Here is a 20146-nt window from a genome sequence, read left to right as displayed (position 1 = left end):
TTACCCGCTGTTCCCGCTTAAACTCAGGGGTGAGGGCAGGCCGAGGAAGTGGCGGGAGTGGAAAAAGCGAGCAGGGTCTGAAGGAAGGAGGTTGAATTTGGGCAGATCTTCCAGAGAGACAATAGGGCTTGCTTCCTGCAGTCAGTTTAGCCTCCTCAACTCTTTCAGTTCTTGCACCTGGGAGTTACTGTCCAGAAACGGATCTTTTCAATGGAATCTCCTCCCCATCCCCAGCCCTTGCCAGGGGATGCAAAGCAAAGTTTCCTGGCTGGCAAATCTCCAACTTCTTTACTAGGTTGCAAACTTTGGGGGCTGGGGTGGGGTGGGGTGGTGAATTATGTGGGCCCCAAGGTGGTTATCCGTTGGCCTCAAACAATAGGAAAGACTTTGGTGGGTGAATTCACATTTTAAGTTTATGGAGGTTGTTGTTCGCTCTTAGAGTTTCAACGGTAGTTTTTATTATTTTATAAGACAATGCATAACTTGACGAAAAGACCGTAAGCCGCGGGCCGTAGCCTGCGATAATGAATTAGCAAGTCACTTGAAATATTGCATGTTCAAAATCAACTTAATTTTGTTTTATCTAATAGATATCTTGCTGTTCAAGTGTCTGGAGTAATTTTCTTAACCTGACGTTTTATTTTACACAAGCCCAGTATCTTAAAAATTTATAATGGCAGACATTAACACTGCCAAATGTAATTGGAGTTATTTTCAGTGAAAGAACAGGAAACGGAGACATTAAATTGCTATTCTGTTTTAAATTTTATTTTATCCTTTATTTACTTTTTGATCATGGTATCTGTAGCTTCCTATCTATTTCCAAAAGAGAAACAATACTCCAGGGCTCAAGATCACACACAATAACTCCGGATAAGGGCTGCTGTAATTTTTAATTGAGGTTCTGGAAAATTAATTGTGCCTGTTTTCCAGATGTTGGTCAGATTGTTGGTTTAATAATGAAATCCAAAGGAGTCCATTATTAAAAACAAAATTATAATCATCCACAGCTATATGCTTATTACATTAGTTTTTTTCTAGTTAACAAAGTGTCTTCTATTCCTGGAATCTTGAATAACTTCAGGACTCAAATACACATAGTTGAGGCATGAAGTGTAAGCCCTTTTCAAATTCAATTACAATGAATTTGTCATTGTAATTTTCTTAAATGGTCAGAGAGACTAACATTCTGATTGTGTGTGCGGAGCGACTATCTGAACTCATGTGAAAGTTTTCTGAGCTGAGTGAGAACCGGAGGTTGACCATGCAAAGGTGAAAACAAAAATAAAACGTAGATTTCTCTTATACAATATGCTTTCTAAATAAAAAGGGTTGCGAAGGCTTTCAATTGCTTTTTAGATTTCCAGGTTTGTCCTTTACTTGGTGTTTCTGAAGCAGGTAAACAGGCCAAGTTACAAATATCAACAACAACAACAGCACACAAAGATCAGGGAACTCTGGCAGGATTTTATGGCTTGTGCTTGCATCCCTCGTCCGGAGCCAAATGACCCCCATACATCACATTACATAGCAGTTTCTAAGACAGAACCTATTATCGTTAAGTTGGAAGGAGAGTTCAAGCCGTGGTCATGAAGATGACGCTGGTTTTTCAGGTTCCTGATGGTTTTTTTTTTTTTCTCTAATCCATCATGTTTTAACAGGTAGAATTTGATAGTTGCCCTGAATAACAGGACCTCAGAAAGTCCAAGGCAGGAGGGTCTGGAGACCTTCTGTAACAGGGGCAAAGAGGTGGGAGTGGCCTGCTGGGACCTGCCTGAGAAATAGGGAGAGGGAAGGAGTAAAGAACTGTCCAAGATTTGAGTTTGACTTCCTGGAGAGGGTGTCGTTGTTGGTCCATCCCCACGCAGAATGTTCCATCCAAAGTTTTCTCTCCCCTCCTTGACCACCCGGGTCTCATTTGGAGGAGGTGGGTCATATCCCTGCACAAGGGTAGATTAACTGTCTAACAAGCTCAGCTTCTGAAATCGACAAGGGTCCAGTAGGGCTATTGCCTGAAAAAAAATTGCGCATACCTCTCTTGGGTGCTGGAAGGTCCAAGAAGGGCCTGGACGGGAAGTCACCCTGCGTCATGGTTCTTTTGGCAAATATTAGTCCTAAAGAGAGGATTGGAGAAAAAGTTGGTGACCCAAGCTCCCCTTTGCCCCCTTGCCCCTTCCCTATGATCTCCAGAGGGGAGGAATCCAAGTTGTGGAGAGGAAGGGACACCCCAATTTTCTTCTTCCCTGGAAAAGAAGGGATCCAGAGCCTGTTCCTTTCTAGCCCATCAGGCCTTTCTCCTTTTGGATTCCAGCTCCCCAGACCCGGCTTCCGGACCTCTCACTCTCCTCCCCTCTCCCCGGAAAACACCCCAACTCCAGATGCAAGTTAAGCAAATATTTGTAGCTGCCAGTAAATTCCAGCGGCTTTTTATAGCGCGGCTCTCTGCGCCCGGGGCCAAATCGTGCTGCTAAATATTGCTGACCACTTTTTCTTTTATGGCTTTCATGTCACTTAGCTATTGAGAGTAAGATGGATTTGCGCGGAGCCCTCACGGCGCTGCGATTCTCGCCCCCCAGGTCTGCGCTGGGCGGCCATTGGCGGCGGAGCGTCACGTGACCGCGGGGGCGTGCCAATGTGCGCCCTCACGGGTGTCAAGCCCCTGTCAGAGTGTGCGATCAAGATCGTGAAACAACGCGATGCAAAAAGCGACCTACTACGACAGCTCGGCGATCTACGGTGGCTACCCTTACCAGGCAGCCAATGGGTTCGGTTATAATGCCAGTCAGCAGCCGTACCCGGCGTCCGCAGCACTGGGCGCCGACGGCGAGTACCACAGACCCGCCTGTTCGCTCCAGTCGCCCGCAAATGCCGGGGGCCACCCCAAGGCGCACGAGCTGAGCGAGGCGTGTCTGCGCACCCTGAGCGGTCCGCCCAGCCAGCCCCCGGGCCTGGGCGAGCCGCCCCTGGCCCCGCCGCCGCCGCCCCAGGCCGCGCCCCCTGCTCCACCGCAGCCGCAACCCCCGCCGCAACCCCCTGCGCCTGCCCCTGCCGCGCCCCCGCCCCCCTCGTCAGTCTCCCCCCCTCAGAATGGCAGCAGCAACCCCACCCCCGCCAGCGCAGCCAAGAGCCCCCTACTCAACTCGCCCACCGTGGCCAAACAAATCTTCCCCTGGATGAAAGAGTCTCGGCAAAACACAAAGCAGAAAACCAGCGGCTCCAGCTCAGGTAAAGGGCCGCCTTCCGGAAGAGGGTACTCTGACCTGGCTCCCAGCCCCCCAGGCCACTTCCAGCCACAGCCAGCAAGGTTTGGGAGCGCTAGAATATCTCCAGAATTCACCACTCCTCCTCCCCCCAACCCTCAAAGGTTTCCAGGGGCTTTGCAACTAGGGAAGTGATTGGACTCTGCGCAGGAAACCCCAGAGAGAGACCTGATGGGAGTCTTTCCGGACCTCTCTTATGAGCAAGTGGGGCCTAGTGACTTTGGAGTCCCTCCCTGGGGCGTTAGGACCTTTGGGCAGAGCAAACCTGAGCAGCACTGTCTCTTTTTAGCACAGCTCCTCACTTCTAATGAAACAGTGGCTCCCACCCCACAATGAAATGTGGCAGAATAAAAGCAGGCCTCCAAGTCAGAATCAATGCTCTGCCTATAATCAGAGCCTATTTTTAATTTTTGCTCCAGTAGATGGAGTGGCTGCCTTATCTCTGGGAAGGCCCTACTCAGACTTAGTACAATGAAGGCAGCCAGGGATTTCCTGGGGGAGGGGATGCTAATGGGAACCACATGGGCCTCCTGGAACCAGATTCCAATAGAGGACAGGCGCTGGGTCTTGGGCTTCCCAGCCTCTTGGTTTCCTTTGCCGCTGCCTTCTCCAGTTGCTAGTGCTCTGTCCAGAACCTGAGCATCTGGGACCATCCAGAGCCAGGATTTGGGGGGCCAGGGAGGAAAGGATGGTCAAGATTAGTGGGCAAAGCTGGGGCAGGCTGCTTGATGACATGGAGAACCCTAATTAATAGCATCCAGCATCAGGGGGCTGGGCCTCCCCAGCAGAAATGGGATCTCTTTTCAATGGGGTCTCTTCTTTTGGGCAGAGAAGGCCTTCCAGATTGGAGCTTCCACTCCACTCGTTTATACTGGACAGATCAAATAAGTGGCCAGTTGAGGCAACTGTCCAATCCTTCAGTCAGATAGTGATGGAGGGAAAGGTTTATTGAGTGTATATTAGGTGCCCCACATTCCAGTTACTGTGAAGGGAATGAACATGGTGACACCTGCCCACACGGAGTTTGTAGTCAGATAGGGCTGAAGGATCAGTAAATGAGTCAGAAAGTGAATAGCTCCAGAAGGGAAATACAGACCAGGAAGGCAAACGGGGGGTTCTGCTTTTCTGTTCCTTCCCCCCGCTTGGAGAGGCCTATGATTTGCAGCTTTACTCAGTGACGGGCTACAGGCGCCGTTTCCCCACCAGGACAGAGGACAATCCGTAGTTCCTTCTTCCCCTTTCTGGGCCCTGACAAACGGAGGGATCTTTGAGGCCTGGAGGAAGGAGGGGCCTGGCTGGGTCAGGGGCTGGGAGGGGCTGCGGGCAGCCCCTGATGCCACTCTTCCTCTCTCCTCTGATCTCGCAGGGGAGAGCTGCGCAGGTGACAAGAGCCCACCTGGGCAGGCGTCGTCCAAGAGGGCGCGCACGGCCTACACGAGCGCTCAGCTGGTGGAGCTAGAGAAGGAATTTCACTTCAACCGCTACCTGTGCCGGCCGCGCCGCGTGGAGATGGCCAACCTGCTGAACCTCACCGAGCGCCAGATCAAGATCTGGTTCCAGAATCGCCGCATGAAGTACAAGAAGGATCAGAAGGGCAAGGGCATGCTGACATCATCAGGGGGCCAGTCCCCAAGTCGCAGTCCCGTGCCGCCCGGCGCTGGCGGTTATCTTAACTCTATGCATTCGCTGGTTAACAGCGTCCCGTACGAGCCCCAGTCGCCCCCGCCTTTTTCCAAGCCCCCCCAGGGCGCCTACGGGCTGCCCCCCGCCTCCTATCCCGCACCCCTGCCCAGCTGCGCGCCCCCGCCGCCCCCGCAGAAGCGCTACACCGCCACGGGGGCGAGCGCGGGGGGCACACCCAACTATGATCCGCACGCGCATGGCCTGCAGGGCAACGGCAGCTATGGGACTCCACACTTACAGGGAAGCCCCGTCTTCGTTGGGGGCAGCTATGTGGAGCCCATGAGCAACTCTGGCCCGCCCCTCTTTGGCCTAACTCACCTCCCCCACGCCGCCTCGGCTGCCATGGACTACGGGGGCGCTGGGCCGCTGGGCAGTGGCCACCATCATGGGCCCGGGCCAGGGGAGCCGCACCCCACCTACACGGACCTTACCGCCCACCATCCTTCTCAGGGAAGAATTCAGGAAGCCCCCAAGCTCACCCATCTGTGATGGTGGGCTCGGGGCTGCGCGCCAGGAGAGTCCCCACCCCACCCCCGCTACCTACCTTTCTTCTTCGTTTGCTTTTTTTGTTTTGTTTGTTTAAGGTTTTTCCCGCCCCTCCCTTTTCTCTCTCCTCCGCCCCCCATTCTCCCCACCCCCCGTTTTGTTTTCTTTGGTAACACGTTTTTATAGTTTATGTGACGTAGCAATCTTGGTTGCTGGAATGGCTGTCAGTATCAGTAGCGATATTTATCTCCTCCCGCCCCTCGCTCGGCCGCTGGCCCTGCACCTTTACCTTCTCTACTCTTTGATCAGAAACAGGGTATATGAACAAATTTTCTAGCCAAGTTCTTTGATGTGAATTTGTTCGTACATTATGGCTCCCGAGGGGAAGCGATTACTTTTTTTTTTTTTTAGTTTTTAGTATTTTTTTAAATTGCACTTCTTGTAAAGAGCGAGAAAAAAATCAAAGGCGCTTTGAAACAGGGGCTCCCTGTGCAAGGATGACTAAGTGTACGTCTTTCCGTGTGTGTATGCTGGTGAACAGTCAGATTTATTTATATTTTTTTTGCAAGCATTGAATAAGTTTTAAATATTATTTATCCCCATCCGTTCGTATTTATATTAAAGAAATTCTGTACCCTGATTGTTCAGAAGGTTTCTTGGCCTTTTGTTCAATGGTGTATTGGCGTACATAGAAAAAAATTTTATTCGAAAGGGAAATAGAATTCCTTTATAAAAACAGTAACGATGCAATAATACCAGAGAGGATCCAGCTTCTGAAAACAGTGATTTAGGTTTGTAACATTAAGCGAAACTGAAAAAAAAAATCTGTAAACGCGAAAAACGCTAGGTTTGTTTTGAGAGTTCTACATTCCTTGCTGCTCACATTCTGAGAAACAAAACAAAAAAATAAAGTTTCTATTCTGAATAATATCCGTGTTCAGAAGGGATTCTTTGGCCGAAGATAAGGGTCTGCGTGGAGTCCAGGCAGAGGCGAACTGGCGGAGCAGGCCGCGGCAGCCCTCCAGCTCCGGCTTGAGGCCTGGCCAGGCGGCTCGCCCGGGAGCGCGGCGAATCCTCGGGAAGGCAGTCGGAGCTTCTCGCGGCGGCAGTTCTGGAAACGCTGAGCTGCCTGCCCGCTGGGCTGCCCGGTTCCCAGCTGCCACCGAGGCCGGCCGCGGGCGCAGGGGCTGCGGAGTGCTGAGTGCGGGAGGAACAAAGGCAGCCTGGCTGAGGCGCGGCGCGGGGCGCACAGGTGCCCGGGCAGCCCCGCCGGGGGATAAGGTAGGGCTGTCTTCTGCTCCACTATCTTCCTCCGGTCAAAGCGGACCAGCCAACGTCTTAACCCGGGGAATCGCCGGCCGCGCGGAGGATGCCGAGCACTTTCTAGGAGCAACTGGCCTCTCCGCGGATGCTTCGCTGTCCCTTATCGCGCCCGGAGGAAAGAATCACTCCTAAAATCGCCACTGGGAGCGGGGCGGCTCGGAAGAGACTGAGGCTCACCCAGGTCTCCAGCAAAAGAAGGGCTGAGCTCCAAGGAGCCTCCCCGAGTCCTTCCACGGACTGCTTGAGTCCCAGCATTGGCTTCTTCCCGGAAAATAGGATTTGGCATACTCTGGATTTATTTCCTCTCCTTCTTCCCTCCCTGTTTTCCTTTTATGGCCCCAGGGGGAGGGGGAGAGAGAAAGGAGATTGGTATCTTTCTAATAAAAATGCAGTTTTACAAGTACTTCTTTTATTTGATGCTACAGGAGCTAAACATTACATTCCTACTGCTGGATTTAAGGTAGAGCTGCCTACTGACTGGCTGGCAGAGGCAAAGGCAGGCACAGGAAAGGGAAATATTTTCATCTTCAGATTAAAGAATTGCTCGGAGAAGAAATCAAAATCTGAAAGTGCAAACCTCAGAACTACATCCCCATCAGCAGCCCCCCTCTCAAAGCTGGAAGTGAGGAACCACCTGTGTCTGGGGATCAGGAGCATCTGATGTGAGAAATAAATCCCCCATCTCCCTGGATTGTATCTTTCAGAGGCAGAGATGGGAAATGTCGCCATTTTGTTTGCAATCCAAAATATACATCATCATGGCCTCTATCTTTCCCCTGAGAAGCTCCTGAAGATGAGCTTTAAAAACAGACAGTGGAGCCATTTTGGGGGTACCTACTGGGCGTGAAGGAGCTGCTTTTAGAGAAACTCCTGAAGTTTAAAAAAAAAAAAAAAGAAAAAGACTGGGCAGATGCAAAGCCAGGCAGCTGTAGAGACCTGGGTGTTTCTCTCACTGCTAGAGGTGCTTCCCCCAGATCTGTCCTGGGGCTCCTGCTATGTATTTTTTTCTTTTTAAAGAGTTTGGGCCGTGGAAGAAGTAGATTTGCTCCCTACCATCCCCCACCCCCCAACCTCCCTGCTGACATATGGCGCACCTCAGAAATGGAGAGGCTGGAAAACCAGTCTTTGTGAGGACTGGAGCTTCCACCCTTTTGGTTGTTCAGACCTGAACACAGTAGGCTGAGACAAGGGAGTCTTCTTTTAAGGAATAATTTTAGAGAAGTGTGTAAAATTACCTGGGAGAATACGAAACAGTGGCGGAGCGGGGGGAGAGAGAGAGAGAGAAAGCTACCCATCCAGAGAGGGAAATCTTTCAGAGATCCCACGGTTTGAATCCGTTTCTAAAATCTCTAAAATCTACTCTTTAGCTGAGGGAGAACTGGTTTGGAGGAGTCCTTCTTCCCTCAGGGCAGAGATTTTAAAAAGGAGATTCCAATATGATTTCCCGTATCTTGCCAGTCAAGTCATTCATTTTGACTATCAAAGAAAAAATATCATTCTCAACCGCAGTTTCCTAGATATTAAAAAGAAATCCTTATTAAAATATCTCCTGAGTTAAAGTAATAGGTTTGGGGAAGATTTCAGTGTTGAATGGTCCAAAAAAAGGGTTTTCTTCCAGATGGTATTTGAATTAAGGCCGCTGAGGCGAGCAGAAAGCTCTCACCCACGCAGCCCCTGACAAAGCCTCAACGATACGGGGGCAGCGCTGCTTCCTCTCCACGTTCCCCCTCCCCTTAACCCCTCAATATTTTCTGGTAAAAGCAAATGCCAAAAGCCACCATCCCAGAGTCCACAAAGCACCTTTCCTGAAAGCAGCCTTATAACTCTTTCTGCTGCCAAAAAAAAAAAAAAAATCTTAAAAAAGACTAGTTTTCCTTGTTTACTTGCGTTTCCTGCTCTCCTCTTTGCTCGGCCACATTTGATCTTGGAAAGAGCTCGAAGCTGAAATGTGTTCTTAAGGGCCAGAAGCTGTCAAGGCTTTTGGTGAGCAAGATTGATCGCACTCAGACTTCCTTCAGAGCTTTGTTTGGAATAAAAGCAAGAAAACTGAAAAAAACCCACATTTTCCAAAATAGCATCTCTATCTGTAAGGCAATGCTCTGGGCTAGTCAATGACGAAGTCCACTTTATATCTAATTTCCAACCCAAGCCCCCTTTGATGCCAGCCTCAGAGATGGAGTCCTATCCTTGTGGCTTGGTCAGCCTTTCTTGTTTTCTACGTAGATTTTTCTCCTCCGACAATCTTTCTCTCCCTGGCCATCAGAATGATTTATTTTCCTGCCACCGATGCCTGCCGGCCAGGGGGAGTCTGATCACTTGGTCCATTTCAAAGGAAGCAAAAGCGAATCATCATCCTCAGGGTTTGGGGGAAAAGAGATACCTTCAGATTTCTCTCTCAGCCTCCTTCCCTTTTTCTGGCTTGGTGGATTTTTTCAAAGTTATTGTTTGGTATCTAAAGGTGTTATCTTTTGAACCCTCCAGCACAGTCCAAGATTCGCTCAGTCTCAAGTCTCCAAGTTGGAAAAAAGAAAGTGAAGAGAGAAACAGAACCTTTATAATTCCTCCTTGGGTTGCCCTCTGTCACCCGCGGTGCTGTTTCTCACAACAGAACCCGAGTGCAAACATCCCTGGTGGCCAAGAAGCGGGACAGTGCAGGAGACAGTTCGGGCTGCCAGGGAGCACTCACTGCATCTGAACCAAGAAGCCCCCACCAGAGCGACAAGGATGAGAAGAAGGGGAGGAAAAGAAAAAGAAAACAAGAGAGAACAAGCAAGCGCCTTCTCCTTCCGTGCTGCTAACTTCCAACAGACTTCCTAGAAATCAGAAATACTTACCGCACCCGAGCCCTACGGGTATGAAACCCAGAATGCCAGGAGCCGCACGCGCCTGCTCGGGGCGGCATTTCTTTGGCTGGCCGCCGCCCTGGCTACAGGGATTTGGACACATGGATCTGGGGTTGTTGTCTCTCTTGGCACATGCATCTATCTTTCTCGAGCCACTCCTGAGAAGTTGATGGCGCAGGAGGGTCGGGAAGCCTGGAGAGCCGCCTCCCGTTTTCCGCTTCCCGCTGGAGCCAGATGCATAGTTGTCGTGGAAAAGCCGGCTAACAATGGGCCGGGGTCCGGGGTCCGTGGGCGCGGACTCCGAGCTGGGCTTTGGGAGGGGGGCGAGGGCCTGAGGGAAGTGGGGGGAGGAGAGGTGGACAGAGGAGAGACAGGGAGGAGGAGAGGGGAGAAGAGGGGAAAAAAGAGGAAAAGAGGGAAAGACAGACAGACGGGAAGGAAAACAGAGACACACCAGTTCTGAGGTCCAGGAACTGGTTTATGGCGGAGGAGGAAAAGGGAAATAAAAGGGAGGAACCCCCCAAAAGAATCCTTCTCTCTCTTTCTGTCCCCCACCCCGCCCCCGCCCTTTCCTCTCTCTGTCTCATCTCCCCTCTCCCTCTGCTTCTTCCTCCTGCCTCAGCAGAACTTATGTGGTTGGGATGCGGGGCCCTCGGGTGTCAAAACTTTAAGATTAATGGATTACTTTGTTAATGACTGCAGGCGTCAGACTGAGGTGCTTAAATGATTTGTGAGGTGCGAGGCGTCTTCCCGACAGTCCCAAACAATGCGCGGAGTGTGCGGGGGAGGCAGAGGGCAGCCGCCGCCGGGACCGGCTGCAGGGCTCACCACTCGCACGCACTCACACACTCACACACACTGCCAGGCGCACACACCAGATCCGTGCTGATCAGGAGGCAGGCAGGCACCCTCGCCCCCACGCACTCCCAGGCATCCCTAACCCACACCCACATATAGGTATTTTTGCCCTGAAAAAAGTGTAAATAAAGCCTCGCTGGCCCCCAATGAGGCGTTCCTTCCCGACTTTTTTGGATCAATCAAACAGACAGTGGCTTCTTTTGATTAAAGCCCAAATTGTCATTGGGCAGAAGCAATCATGTGACAGCCAATTCGGTCCAATTTCAACCTTGTCTCCATGAATTCAATAGTTTAATAGTAGCGCGGTCCCCATACGGCTGTAATCAGTGAATTAGAAAAAAAACACCCCAGCAGCGATCTTCTATGATAGATTTTTTTTCCCTCCGCGCTCGCCTTTTTCCTGGACCTTGCCCCCCCAAAGCCCCTCCAGAAGAGGGAACTTTTTCTCCGAGGGGGCTCCAAGGAGAAGGCCATGAATTACGAATTTGAGCGAGAGATTGGTTTTATCAATAGCCAGCCGTCGCTCGCTGAGTGCCTGACATCTTTTCCCCCTGTCGCTGATACATTTCAAAGTTCATCAATCAAGACCTCGACGCTTTCACACTCGACACTGATTCCTCCTCCTTTTGAGCAGACCATTCCCAGCCTGAACCCGGGCAGTCACCCTCGCCACGGCGCTGGCGGCCGCCCCAAGCCGAGCCCCGCGGGCAGCCGCGGCAGCCCAGTGCCCGCCGGCGCCCTGCAGCCGCCCGAGTACCCCTGGATGAAGGAGAAGAAGGCGGCCAAGAAAACCGCGCTGCCTCCCGCCTCGGCCGCTGCCGCCACCGGCCCTGCCTGCCTCAGCCACAAAGGTCAGTCCAAAGACTTGGCCCCAGGTCCCCGGACCCTCTTCCCCTTCTGGGCTGCCCCGAGAGCGGTTATGGGGGGAGGGGAGCGTGGGCTGGGAGAGAAGGGGGAGAGAGAGAGAGATGCTTGGCTGCTTTCCCTTCCCCTGTGGCCTCAGGAGTGGGTTTGATGTTGAGAAAAGGGATCCTGCGTTCCGCAATGACTATATATATATATATATATATATATATATATATATATATATATATATATATATATATATATATATATTTTAAGAAGGGGGTGGGGGAACTTTCCCTAACTTGTGTAATGTGGGATGATTTATTTGAGTTGGAACTGACCTCCTCTTGTCTAGTTGTCCTAGAGTTTGGCTTTTTGACAGTAATGAAGAGTGATAGATCGCTCTTGCTCAGCTAAGCAGCTGATGCATTAATTATAAATTGTGGTGTGGCTAATATAAAGTTTGCTCCCGGATGGAGAGGTTGGGGGGAGCTACAGGCAAGAATTTGATGGAGGTGGAAGAGATGGGGTCTCCCCGGGCTGGGCTCCCAGGAAAGGCAGCACAATAGCTTTACTGCATCTAGGGGCGGCCATTTTGTTGCAGTTGATCTTTTCTGCTATATTTATTCTCCAGTGGAATAACCCCGCTCGGACCCCTCCACCTCCAACTGTGCGTGTGTCTCTTGTTGGTTTCCCTTTCCGCAGAATCCCTGGAAATCGCCGATGGCAGCGGCGGGGGCTCCCGGCGCCTGAGAACTGCTTACACCAACACGCAGCTTTTAGAGCTGGAAAAAGAATTTCATTTCAACAAGTACCTTTGCAGACCCCGAAGGGTGGAAATTGCAGCGCTGCTGGATTTGACTGAGAGACAAGTGAAAGTGTGGTTTCAGAACCGGAGGATGAAGCACAAGAGGCAGACCCAGTGCAAGGAGAACCAAAACAGCGAAGGAAAATTTAAAAGCCTCGAAGACTCTGAGAAAGTGGAGGAGGACGAGGAAGAGAAGTCGCTCTTTGAGCAAGCCCTCGGCGTCTCCGGGGCCCTTCTGGAGAGGGAAGGTTACACTTTTCAGCAAAATGCCCTCTCTCAGCAGCAGGCTCCCAATGGACACAATGGTGACTCCCAAAGTTTCCCAGTGTCGCCTTTAACCAGCAATGAAAAAAATCTGAAACATTTTCAGCACCAGTCACCCACTGTTCCTAACTGCTTGTCAACAATGGGCCAGAACTGTGGCTCTGGCCTAAACAATGACAGTCCCGAGGCCCTCGAGGTCCCCTCTTTGCAGGACTTTAACGTTTTTTCCACAGATTCCTGCCTGCAGCTTTCAGACGCAGTCTCGCCCAGTTTGCCGGGTTCCCTCGACAGTCCTGTAGATATTTCAGCTGACAGCTTTGACTTTTTTACAGACACACTCACCACAATCGACTTGCAGCATCTGAATTACTAAAAACATTAAAGCAAAACAAAGCATCACAAAACAAAAACCCCTTTGACCGGGTGGTTTTGCCTTCCTTTATTCTGAGAGCTAATTTTTATTTTATTTTCTTCTTGACTTACCCTCTCCCTCCTTTAAATGTTGAAGATTTTTCTGTTTAGTGATTCCCTTAACCCAGTTACAGAGCCATCTTTTTCAGATTATTTTGGAGTTTTAGTTGTTTAAAATCTAATCCAACAACCCTCTATGTGATTTCCTGAAAGCAATATATGAGGCCTGCAAGAAAGTGATCATATAATTGTATCTTCACTTTCTTTTTATTTTTGTATTACACTAGGATGCATTGTCATGCGTATTTTTGGTAGAATAAATTCTCCTTTGCTATAAGTAGCTTTCTTATTTTTTTCCTCCCCCTCTTTCTCAAGGCTCATAACAGTTTCTTTTTCCTCTTTTAGTCTAACTTGGTAAATAAAATTCTGGTCACAATCCATTTTCTTTTTCAATTTTAATATATTTATTCAATGGGCATGTTCAAAGTCTTCAATAGACAGCAACAAAAAAAAGAAAGGCAGAAAATGGTTAGGGCTTCTGAGAAGTGTGGTTTTTTGTTTTTTAAGGGAATGGATTAGGTTTTTCAATGTAGAGGTTCAAGCCATAGATTTAAATTGGTAATAGAAACAGGATTGGGCAGCCTCAGAGTTGGGCCAAGCCCAAGCTTTTGAAAGTGGAGAAATAAAGTGCCTACAGAAACCTCCAACTCCAGGAAGGAGGAACATGGAGTTTCTTTAACAAGCTACCAGTCTCCAGGTCAATAACTAAGTTATCAAGAATTCATTTATTTATACACATTTGTTTCAAACATTTACATTCCAAACCCCTCCCCCACAAATCCCCAAACATTTTCAGTGTGGTTGATTAGTCTCCCAGCTGTTGACGGGTCCAAGCAAACAGACCTAAAACAGAAAAACAAAAATAAAACAAAACAATGGTTACTAGCTGGAAAATGCACTTCAGAGAGGGTGGGGGGGTTTTTTTGTGTTTTTTTTTTTTGCAATCCTCTGGTTCAGTCATTCTAGGATTCTTTTCTTTTTTTTCAGGGTCAGAAAAATCAATATTTCATTCTTAAATGTGTTTACATGGCAAATAATGGATCATTAAAGCTTTGAAGTCAGGTTAGCAAGATGAGATTTAAAGTGGAGTGTTTCTACCCCCCAGGTTATAAATTAACCCAGTTTCTAGAGAGAGAAAGAGAAAAAGCACTTTAAATGAAATATCAATAAAATGTGAACTAGGGATGTTACTGGGTTGTTCTGTTTTTTTCTCCCTTCTTATGTGCTCCCCATGTTTATTTTTCCCTTACTGAGCTCTGTTCCGATGGCTACTTACTTACCGTGAGAAAGGGCAGCGAGTAAGCAACATGTGTGGGGGGTGGGTTGATTTAAGAACCCGGCTCTTAATAGCAAAGGCTTGGAAGTTATGAGGAAATCGCGATCCTTCTCCCCGGGTTTGCTGCCTACCTTCCCCCACCCTTTTGCCCCCTAAATCCCGGCAGCGGCGGAGGCGAGTGGGGACCCGGGCAGGTCTCCTGCCCCAGGCGCGGAGCGGAGCAGGCAGCCCGGCCGAGGCCAGGGTTTAGCCGCTGCTGTTTGCGATTCATCCTACGCTCATAAATCAAACGCTTTCTATGAATGAGAATGTCATCAAAGAGATCAATTGCAGGAACACATGCACAAATAAAAATCCTCTTACGTATTTGCCGGGAATCCCCGTCCGAAAGCATTAAGTTAGAAGGCGTTTAGTCATAATTCATTTTTATTGCTCTTTTAAAACAACAGCTTGGCTGAGCCGCGGATGCCATGAACAGCTCGGGGCCTCGGCGGCGTTTTGTCTCCTCCTCGCTCCTTCCCTTTCTACTACTAGAAGAGCCCTGAAAGAGGCGCTTTGAGCTCAACAAGCCGCTTGTAAGCGATCATTTAAATAGTGACCGAGCTCGCCTTTCACGCACTCTCCCCGGGCGTTTAAAGAGACTTTAGCTCGCGTCGTGGGGCGCTGGCCTACTTGCCCCGAGGACCTAGGGTCTCCCACCCGGCGAAATGAGCCCTAGGATTTCGTGGTGGTGAAGGAACCAAGCTACGGAAGGCTGCGGGATCGTGGCCAGAGGAGGCTGCCTTTGTGAGCCGCACCGGGAGAGCGGCGCTCTGGGCGACCAGCCGGGGCGGAGTCGGCTCGACCTCGAGAGCCCGGCCAGCCCGGAGCAGTGCGCGGAGGCGGGTCGGACGCGGCCCGTGTGCAGCGGCCCTGTGTGCTAGCGCAAGCTTGTGATCCCAAGAAAAACACCCCACCCACGACGGCTGGGAAAAAGGCCCGGAGGGAGGAAGAGAGGTGGAGGGAGAGGAGCCCAGAGGCGGAGAACTAGCAGAGGAAGGAGAGCGGTTGCAGACTGGGGTGGCTTTGTGGCGCGAGCCCTGCTGCCGAGGGGGTCTTGCAGACCCGAGCCGAGGAGGCCAACAAAGGGACAGGAATGAGGCAAGGGGAAGAACGTACCGACGAGCTTCGGCTGTGAGAGCAGATCGTCCTCAATACCAGGCCAGACCCCCTAAGGTCCTGCCTTCTCCCCCACAGGAGCCCCTTCTCTCCCCCCCTGGCTGGAGGCCTGGCGCTCCCAAGGAAGCCACCTCCAGGAGGGCCTCCTTGCCTTTTCCCTTCTCCCGGATGAGGTTCCCCAGGTGCTGAAACTGGGGCAGGAGTGACCTTTCCTGGTTCCCTCTTAACCATGATTGGGGGTGGGTCGCAGGTCACAGGAAAATACCCTTTCAAAAGGAAATGTTTAGGAAAAAAATGTTCCTTTGCTACTGAGGGAATCTACAGTCAAATGTCTGCCAGTTTTCCCTCTTGGGGAGACAGGTTAGGAGAGAACTTCTATACGTGAAGAACAGAACACAGAAACTTGAAAGGCTGACTAACACATTTGAAATGTGCCTGCCTCAAGAAAAACTTCCTTCTTTTAACTGGGGAGGGAAAGCTAAAGAGGAGTGGGAACCCCAAATCCACATACAATCCTCAGATAAATTTGATCTGTTGGATACCGATGTGGTGAACGTGGTCAGAATAAAGCTATACAGCATTGGCTGCAAAGCTTCTGGATGATGTCTGGATTTCTTTTACCCAAGAATGCATCAGTTCTTGGCCTCTGTTTGGCCTTTTCTCTCTACAAGCTAAGGGTTCACACGAAACCTAATAGTAAACAGCAATTAACGACCCTGTCGGCATCGGGGTAGGACGAGGGTGATGGAGAACAGGACCCCTGTCCTGGGATGACGCTCAGATTTGCACGTGTCTCTCTAGGGAAAGACTTGAAGGTTCACACAAGGAATTAGGCAGTCAGTTGTTGGGGAAGGAGGAAATGTCCCGTCCCCCATCAGCCATCTGTCCCCCGCCCCTCCCACCTGCCAGCCCCCACCCCCACTTCAGCTGTGCAGTAGAATGGGGGGAGTGGATAAAGGAAGCTCTTCCACTCCTAACATCTCCCTTCAGAAAACGAGAAACGTTGCGGGGGGCTGGGGGGGAGAGTCCATCGTACTTTGCGGGAGCCGTGGTCTCGCCCTTTGAGGCCGCGGTCGGAGCACGCAGGCTCCTGGGTCCTAGGGAGCCGGCAGATGGCCTGCAGCACAGGGCCCGGCCCCCAGGCTTGCCACGTCCGCTAGCGTCATCTCTCTCCCCCGCCTCCTACCCCTCAAAATCTACCGGCGGAGTTGCTACGGATCCCGTAGGGCTCCCAGAGCAAGCTGAGTGGGGAGGAGAAAGGGGCGGAGAGCGACGAGAGAGGGAGGGCGAAGAGCTGGGCCACCCCTGGCCTTGGCCAGCAAGCCTAGCTCCCAAGGCTCACCCACTCCCAGGCGTCGAATTACATACAAAAGCTCCACGTTGCCACGCTAATAGCCGACGGGGGGGGGGAGGGAGGGGGAGGAGAAAGGGGGGTGGGAGGAAAGGAGGCTTCAAGACCCTCCTTGGAGAAGGGAAGTTTCCTTTTTTGCCCTCGTCCCCTCCACGCCCACTCGGGTTCCTCCCAGCCAGCTCTCTGCGTACTTCCCTCTCCATCCCGAGCTTAGAGAGCTGGTGGCCCAGCCTCGTCCTACGCCACCGTTCTTGGCACTCCTCGAGGCACCGCAGAAGGGACTGAAGGGAAAGCGCCCGGGGAGCAACCCCTCCAATTCTTTGCGTTCCGGGCTCCGCCAGTGTGCTAGTGGCGGCCCAGCGAGCTCCCGCCCACTGATTCCCGACCCGAGAGATCGAGGAGCCCTCCTCGCTTCTCACCTCTTGCCAATTCATCTTTCTGTGCGCGGTGGGGAGGGGGCGGTGACGGGGGATGCCTTCCAGCCCCCACTTCCCGGAGGGGGGGGGCGATCGGAGTCAGCGCGCGCAGAAAGCAGCCTCTGCTCCCCTTCGCCCCAGCGCTCCGAATCTGCCCCGGCAGCTGCCGCAGCTGCTGCTGCCGCCCGGGCTGCCTGGGGGGGCGACTGCGCGTCACCTAGACTGAGGAGCGCCGGGGATTTAAATGCCACTGAAATGGTGATCCATCACCGCAGGAGCCTGCAAACTTTCGCAGCGAGCTCCGCCATTGGCTGATATAGTCACGTGCCCCTCCCCTAGCGCCCTCCGCCCTCCCGCCCCCCCTCTTGCGCACTGTACATTCATATCATTTTTCTTCTCCGGCCCCATGGAGGAAGTGAGAAAGTTGGCACGGTCACCCAGGGCTTCGCAGGACCTGGTCACTCAGTGACAGATGGACAATGCAAGAATGAGCTCCTTCCTGGAATACCCCATCCTCAGCGGTGGCGACTCGGGGACCTGCTCAGCGCGAGCCTACCCCTCCGACCATGGAATTACAACTTTCCAGTCGTGCGCGGTCAGTGCCAACAGCTGTGGCGGCGACGACCGCTTCCTAGTGGGCAGGGGGGTGCAGATCAGCCCGCCCCACCACCACCACCATCACCACCCCCAGCCGGCCACCTACCAGACTCCTGGGAACCTGGGGGTATCCTACTCCCACTCGAGTTGTGGTCCAAGCTACGGCGCGCAGAACTTCGGCGCGCCTTACAGCCCCTACGCGTTAAATCAGGAAGCAGAAGTAAGTGGTGGGTACCCCTCGTGCGCTCCCGCTGTTTACTCTGGAAATCTCTCATCTCCCATGGTCCAGCATCACCACCACCACCAGGGTTATGCCGGGGGCGCGGTGGGCTCGCCTCAGTACATTCACCACTCATATGGACAAGAGCACCAGAGCCTGGCCCTGGCCACGTATAATAACTCCTTGTCCCCTCTCCACGCCAGCCACCAAGAAGCCTGTCGCTCCCCTGCATCAGAGACATCTTCTCCAGCACAGACCTTTGACTGGATGAAAGTCAAAAGAAACCCTCCCAAAACAGGTCAGTCTTGCCATTTCATGAAAGCTCCTTGATGATTTTGGAAGGAGCTGGTATGCTTAGTTTCTAAGGAAAGTTAATCATGTTTTTGTTGTTGTTTTTTTTTTAAAGTTCTTGCTTCCCACCTGTGTTGTAGGGTGTGGGGAGGTTTACCCAGGTGCGTTGGGGCAAAGGAGCGTCTGAGACTGCCGTATTTCCAAAGGGGCTGGGTTTTAGAGGTTTTGGAAGTAGGAAGTGGGAAGTGGGTAGGTGTGTGTGTGTGTGAGGGGTGTCCTGTTAATATCTCCAGGCTCCATTAATCACGGTCTGACCATGCTAATGGTTGATTTCAGATTAACAGTTTACTCCTCATCACTCACCCTCCCAAGCCCGGTTTATGTTCAGAAATTCTTGATTCCTCTTTACCCGAAGGTTGCTCTGAAGCGTGTACGGAATCTCATATCGATTATAAAAATTTTTACCTTTTCCTCTCATCGCTTCCCACCTTGCCCCCAGGGAAAGTCGGAGAGTATGGCTACGTGGGTCAACCCAATGCAGTGCGTACCAACTTCACTACTAAACAGCTCACGGAGCTGGAGAAGGAGTTTCACTTCAACAAGTACTTGACACGCGCCCGCAGGGTGGAGATTGCCGCATCCCTGCAGCTCAATGAGACCCAGGTGAAGATCTGGTTCCAGAACCGCCGAATGAAGCAGAAGAAACGAGAGAAGGAGGGCCTCTTGCCCATCTCTCCAGCCACTCCGACGGGAAGCGAGGAGAAGGCCGAGGAATCCTCAGAGAAGTCCAGCTCCTCACCCTGCGTTCCTTCCCCGGGGTCTTCTACCTCAGACACTCTACCTACCTCCCACTGAGGCCGCCCCGGCCCCACTCTGCAGCCCAGGCTACTCCTCCGGCTGGGACTTCTTACCCAAAGCACATTCTTAGCTTATCTTCCTTTCCATTTACAATCTTTCTCTTCCTTTCTGATCCTATCTGGGGAACTCCTGGCCAGGATAATGTGTTTCCAGAGAATTCTGGATTACAAACTTGATGGGGGGGGGTGTTAGCTCCATAGCGCAGATTGAGTGCCAGCATCAATTTTCTGATGGCACCTAACACCCCTACTTTTAGGAGATTTCGACAGAACCTACTGTTCCTTTCAGATGCCCTTTGGAAAATAGTTTCCTCTGCCAGCCGAAACATGTCAGAGCAAGGCCTCTCATCTTTTATCTATCTGTATATTTACAGTTCTCCCCTACTTTGCCCTTAAAGTAGGCTAGAGAGAGAGAAGAGGGTCCAGGAGCTCATGAAGAACAGATACACTATGAGAGTGTTTACACAATTAATTCATCCCTTAATTTAATTCAGTTTCATGTGTGTGAGTTTGCTGGTTGTAAATGCTTTGTCCTGAAAGATTTATCTTTATACAGATTTTCTAGAAATGTTTTGATTAAGTGACTAAAACACAGTGGGCAAACTCTTAAAGCTGGTATAACTTTATATGTGATTATAGGTTAAAGAATTAAAAGCTCTCATTTAAAATCAATCAGATGCCTCAGATGGTAGCCTCAATTTGTTCTTTCAGTGAGTTAAGAAGGCCTGCAGAATACAAGGGTCAGAAACCTTGCTTCCTGTGCTAAGTCTCTCCCCATCCCCACTCCTTTCTTGTTTCTCTGGCCACACTCTATTTAAAATTTGTGCTGGATTATTCAGGATCTAAATGTATTATTCAAACCAGCTTCTTCCTTCCACAGTTATCTTAGCTGGATATGATATATTTTCAGCTCAATTGTTAATGTGATGGATGGCACAATGAATGTATATTTTGTGTGATTCGTGAATAGTCTTTTGCATGTCGCACAATGTTTTGATGTCCCTGAAGTACCACACTGAGTTCTATCAGTTATCCTTTGTGATATTCCCCATTTCCTGTACAATCATGAACAGCTCAGAGATCCCGGAGTGATGTGATCCAGAGCAGAATTTACGGGTCTTAAGATGTCTGTAATAAA

The 20146-nt window shown here is 50.9% G+C and overlaps 3 protein-coding genes and 1 long non-coding RNA gene across 5 annotated transcripts in view; 3 read left to right on the top strand and 1 right to left on the bottom strand.

Annotated features, from left to right (window-relative positions):
• HOXA3 (homeobox A3) overlaps positions 1-6260 on the top strand; it is a 44906-nt gene extending 38646 nt beyond the window's left edge. The window contains exons 5-6 of the mRNA XM_060107531.1: positions 2577-3225; positions 4627-6260. Coding sequence (XP_059963514.1) covers positions 2697-3225; positions 4627-5432 — 1335 coding nt within the window. The 5' untranslated portion in view covers positions 2577-2696 and the 3' untranslated portion in view covers positions 5433-6260. The remainder of the gene's footprint in view (positions 1-2576; positions 3226-4626) is intronic.
• Positions 6261-10628: 4368 nt separating this feature from the next.
• On the top strand, positions 10629-13156 carry HOXA2 (homeobox A2). Its single transcript, XM_060107635.1, has 2 exons — positions 10629-11304; positions 12005-13156. The coding sequence occupies exons 1-2, from the start codon at positions 10926-10928 to the stop codon at positions 12742-12744; spliced, it is 1119 nt and encodes a 372-aa protein (XP_059963618.1). The 5' UTR covers positions 10629-10925; the 3' UTR covers positions 12745-13156.
• Positions 13157-13548: 392 nt separating this feature from the next.
• On the bottom strand, positions 13549-17286 carry LOC132496199 (uncharacterized). Its single transcript, XR_009533376.1, has 2 exons — positions 17047-17286; positions 13549-13685 (listed from the first exon to the last, which is right to left on the bottom strand). It is a non-coding gene; the product is annotated as an uncharacterized LOC132496199 (long non-coding RNA).
• Positions 17169-20116, top strand: HOXA1 (homeobox A1). 2 transcript variants are annotated; one of them, XM_060108440.1, is made up of 3 exons: positions 17169-17860; positions 18064-18158; positions 18651-18730. In XM_060108440.1, exons 1-2 carry the CDS (start codon positions 17516-17518, stop codon positions 18121-18123), a joined length of 405 nt encoding a protein of 134 aa, XP_059964423.1. In that variant the 5' UTR covers positions 17169-17515; the 3' UTR covers positions 18124-18158; positions 18651-18730. The 2 variants fall into 2 exon arrangements, with proteins under 2 accessions (XP_059964423.1, XP_059964422.1); XM_060108439.1 differs by having other exon boundaries at positions 17169-18158; positions 18651-20116.
• Positions 20117-20146: the final 30 nt, after the last annotated feature.

This window comes from Mesoplodon densirostris, chromosome 9 (genome assembly GCF_025265405.1).
Source record: "Mesoplodon densirostris isolate mMesDen1 chromosome 9, mMesDen1 primary haplotype, whole genome shotgun sequence".
Lineage (NCBI taxonomy): Eukaryota > Metazoa > Chordata > Mammalia > Artiodactyla > Ziphiidae > Mesoplodon > Mesoplodon densirostris.
This window is presented reverse-complemented; position numbering and strand designations above follow the sequence as displayed.

Bases quoted from the DNA above. Each gene is read 5' to 3' on its own strand.
- HOXA2 (XM_060107635.1), top strand. From the start codon at position 10,926: ATGAATTACGAATTTGAGCGAGAGATTGGTTTTATCAATAGCCAGCCG. The intron at 11,305-12,004 runs GTCAGTCCAAAG...CCCTTTCCGCAG, and splicing joins TGCCTGCCTCAGCCACAAAG to AATCCCTGGAAATCGCCGAT.
- HOXA1 (XM_060108439.1), top strand. From the start codon at position 17,516: ATGGACAATGCAAGAATGAGCTCCTTCCTGGAATACCCCATCCTCAGC. The intron at 18,159-18,650 runs GTCAGTCTTGCC...CCTTGCCCCCAG, and splicing joins AAGAAACCCTCCCAAAACAG to GGAAAGTCGGAGAGTATGGC.